The sequence below is a fragment of the Trypanosoma theileri genome (assembly GCF_002087225.1).
Source record: "Trypanosoma theileri isolate Edinburgh chromosome Unknown TM35_Tth_44_V1, whole genome shotgun sequence".
NCBI classification, from domain to species: Eukaryota; Euglenozoa; class Kinetoplastea; order Trypanosomatida; family Trypanosomatidae; genus Trypanosoma; species Trypanosoma theileri.
This window is the reverse complement of record NW_021639886.1, coordinates 207736-211256: the sequence shown is the minus strand read 5'-3', so window position 1 is coordinate 211256 and position 3521 is coordinate 207736. Positions and strand designations below refer to the sequence as shown.

The following is a 3521-nucleotide window of genomic DNA, read 5'->3' as shown; positions in this document are numbered from 1 at the left end:
TTTACCTTTTGTGAAAGTTGAGAACACCGTGATGCTATTGCTGAGAGTCCCTACAAGTCTCCCTTATCCTCATCAGCTTCCTTCTTCTCTCCTTCCTTCTTCTCTTCTTCCTTCTTGGCATCTGCCTCTTTTTTTTCCTTTTCCGCTTCTTCCTTCTTGCGCTCCTCCTCGACGGTCTTCTTCACCATCTCCAGCACCTCATTCACATCATCGCCAATGATGATATCCCGAAAGATGCTTCCCGATTCCACCTGCCAGACATCAATACCAACGTGTGCGAGTGGCTCCCGCACCTTATACAGTTCCTTATCTTCCTTGTACTCCGGGTTTGGAATCATGCGTGGGGCCCACTCTCCCTTGTAGGCGGGGTTTGGAATCCGCTTGGGGTGCCACTCGCCCTTCGCATTCGGGTTTGGCACCATCGGCGCCTCCCACTCGCCGTCCTCCGCGTCGTCCCAGTCGTCTGGCCGCTTCGCCTCCGTGTCGGGAATCATCGCGGGTTCATTATCCCAATCGGCCGGCTTCACATCGTTGGGGTCGACAATCGTCGGCTCATCCACCCAATCCGCCGGCTTCACATCACTGGGGTCGGCGATCTCCTTCGCGGGCAGCAGCGACCAGTCCTCCTCCAGTGTGCCCTTCATCCGCTCCTGGCCATCTAAGTAGAAGGAGTAGCTGTTGTCAGGGGCAATGCGCAGGGTGTAGGCGTGCGTGATGCTGTCCTCTGGGTAGCGGAAGTTCTTACTCCACTCATGATTCACACCATTGTAGTGCAGGATGATGTGAACCTTATTCTTGCTTCCACAGCGATCCGGGCCAAACATCAGCCAGTACTTGCTCTCACCATTAAACTTGGTAGGGTCCATCGCCGGCAAATACTTGAGGTAGGCACCACCACACTTAAGGTCCTGCTCATGCTTCACAACAAAAGAGAAAACAAGTTCCTTGTTCTCATTCGATATGGGAGTTGGAAATTCTGTGGAAATGGCATAAAAACGGGCATCCTCTGTGAGGCGCAGTCCCTTCTTGTTGCTTGATCCTTCAGGCTCATTTTTACCAGCGGAGAGCTCCACCTTGCCATAATCATCACGCTCTTTAGACTGAACCCACTTGTCAAGGCTGCTGAAATCTTCATGGAAAAGAATTTTGCCATTTACAGAGACCAACATGCTGAGGCCGAGCAGGGCGCACAAAAGAACAATTGCGCGCATCTTTTCTTTTTGCTTATATATTGCAATAGTAAAAACAACCAATAGCAAAAAAAAAAATAAAGGTTGGTTAACCCTTGCAATATATTCTTTTTTCTTGTAAAGTAGAGATTAAGTGTTTCTTGGGCTTGGAATTGTTTTAAAGATTTTCTAACAGAGTCAATATATATATTTTTTAATAAAGGGAAAGAAAAAAGAGAGAATAATAAGAGAATATGGATGTATATATGTATATATGAAAATCAAAACATATATATATATATATATCATAAGAATAATATAAAAAAAATTAGTGTCATGGAAGAAAAATAAAATACCATATCAAGGGTATCCTTATGAGACGTTAGCATGGAATCCACACACACACACAGAGATATATATATATAGTGGGTGGGAGAGTTTATATAATATAATATATAGAAATCTATATCATAGCAACGCCAAAAAGTGTAGCTAAAAAAGAAAAAGAGGAAAAAAAAAACACAGTAGAGAGAAAGAAGAAAGCAGAAACCCTCAGACCTTCTAGTAGCAATAGCGATCCAGCCAGTGAGGACGTTCAGAAATATCACGAGGGCTACGATGTAGAGCACTACTACGCGACCGACCACCCAACACGGTAGAAATTCCACCCAAAGCACTTGAAGATCTTTCTCGGACTTGCGATGGTGTTCGCATCTCTCGCTGTGGTAATAAATGTTGAAATAAAAAGAATGTCTCATCACGGCGTGATTCAGTCATTGAAGGTGTCCTTACAGTCCCTTCTGCTGCTGCTGCGAGTGTAGAAGGCACTGGAGCTGGACTACTGATGTTGCTTGTATTCTCTTGTATGTATAGTCCTCGACGTTTTAAAAGTTCTTGCTCTATTAAAGGTCGTACAATGTCCTTCATGCGATTTCGCAAAGCCTGCTTTACAGTAGAACGTACATGTTCACGTAATTTAGACTCATAGGATGAGAGTAATGCGGACTCATCCTGCATAACTTTATGGGCCACACTTTCCGTAAAGGAAAGGATATCCTTTGTACGTGATTCTTTTAATTCTTCAAGTGATTTCTCTACTTGCATTAAGAGATTCTCTCCACGATTTACAATCTTGGCAAGTTCTGCTTCTGTATGGACACTTAAACTCATCACACTGCGTGCCGCATTACTTTTCCATTCTTCTGATGCCTTCTGAAAGGAGTCATGCATCTCTTGCAGCAGAGACTCTTTGAAATCCAATGTTTCCAAAAAGTTCATTGTATCTACTCCTCCATCCCTTTTCATATTCTCCATATTAGCAGCCTCCGCAACAAGTTGTCTCATTTGTTCCTTTAACTCAGCAATCTCTGCATCCGATTCACGTTTAGAACATCTATGAGCCTCCTTTACGCGAGCTAATTCATTCTCATAAATACTTCGTGTTTCATCCAGCTCTTTTTGAAGTCGTTGAATTGTGCGATCACGTAATTCTAACTTTTCCTGCAATGTTACTGCAGATGGATTATCCTCTATTATCATTGGAATATAATCCCCTTTATTTGCATTGTTGGATACTTTTATAGAAGATGATGCTTCTTCTCCTCTCATTAAATTTTCAGAAAGAGCACTATTAGAAACGGTATTTGTTTTTATGTTATTTGATGACCTAACTGTACTGTAGTTTCCACCAAGAAGTGATAAAGACTTCATAGCCTCCTGAAATTCCAACTGTGCTTTTAGTGACTGCTGTAAACGATACTCTTCTTCTTTACTCCACCGTGTTTGAAAAGACAAAAGAGATTCCCTCTCAGGAGCTTGTTTTAATTTTGTTGTTGTTGTTAATGTTGTTTTTCCCGTTGTTGTGTCTGTTACTACATTATTCCCTGCTGGTTTGTTAGTCTCTGATTGGTTTAAGTATTGTCGTAACATGGGGTTGCTGCGCAGTTCATGAAGTTGCGCTAAAATGATATCGCCACTACGCACATTTTGATTTTCTGCCATGCGATGACTAACATCTTATATAAAAAGAAAAAAGTAAATTAAATATATATATTTATTTATTTTTTGTCCATTTTGAGGAAGATAGAAAGAGAAGAAACAAGAACACACATTCTCTCACAAAGGAAAAATAAAAATAAATATAATTAATATCAGAATAAAGCAAAGATAAAAAAAGAAAAAAAAAACAAATGCATGTAATTTGAACGCTGATCATACATGTATAACAGTACAGCATAAAGCAACGTTCAGAGTATTTATCAGGATATCTATTTCCTCGTACTTAGAAGCATACGCTGAACTACGTAGCTGTTTTCCTTTTTTTTTTTCTTGTTCTATTTTTCTTTTTTTTTT

General features: G+C 40.9%; 2 protein-coding genes across 2 annotated transcripts; both read right to left on the bottom strand.

Moving 5' to 3' along the window:
• Positions 1 to 50: 50 nt before the first annotated feature.
• On the bottom strand, positions 51 to 1211 carry TM35_000441810 (putative calreticulin; the record flags this gene model as incomplete). The annotated part of the gene is made up of 1 exon (XM_029030190.1): positions 51 to 1211. The coding sequence occupies one exon, from the start codon at positions 1209 to 1211 to the stop codon at positions 51 to 53; it is 1161 nt and encodes a 386-aa protein (XP_028878591.1).
• A 519-nt stretch (positions 1212 to 1730) lies between these two features.
• TM35_000441800 (uncharacterized protein) lies at positions 1731 to 3170 on the bottom strand (the record flags this gene model as incomplete). Its single annotated transcript, XM_029030189.1, has 1 exon — positions 1731 to 3170. The coding sequence occupies one exon, from the start codon at positions 3168 to 3170 to the stop codon at positions 1731 to 1733; it is 1440 nt and encodes a 479-aa protein (XP_028878590.1).
• Positions 3171 to 3521: the final 351 nt, after the last annotated feature.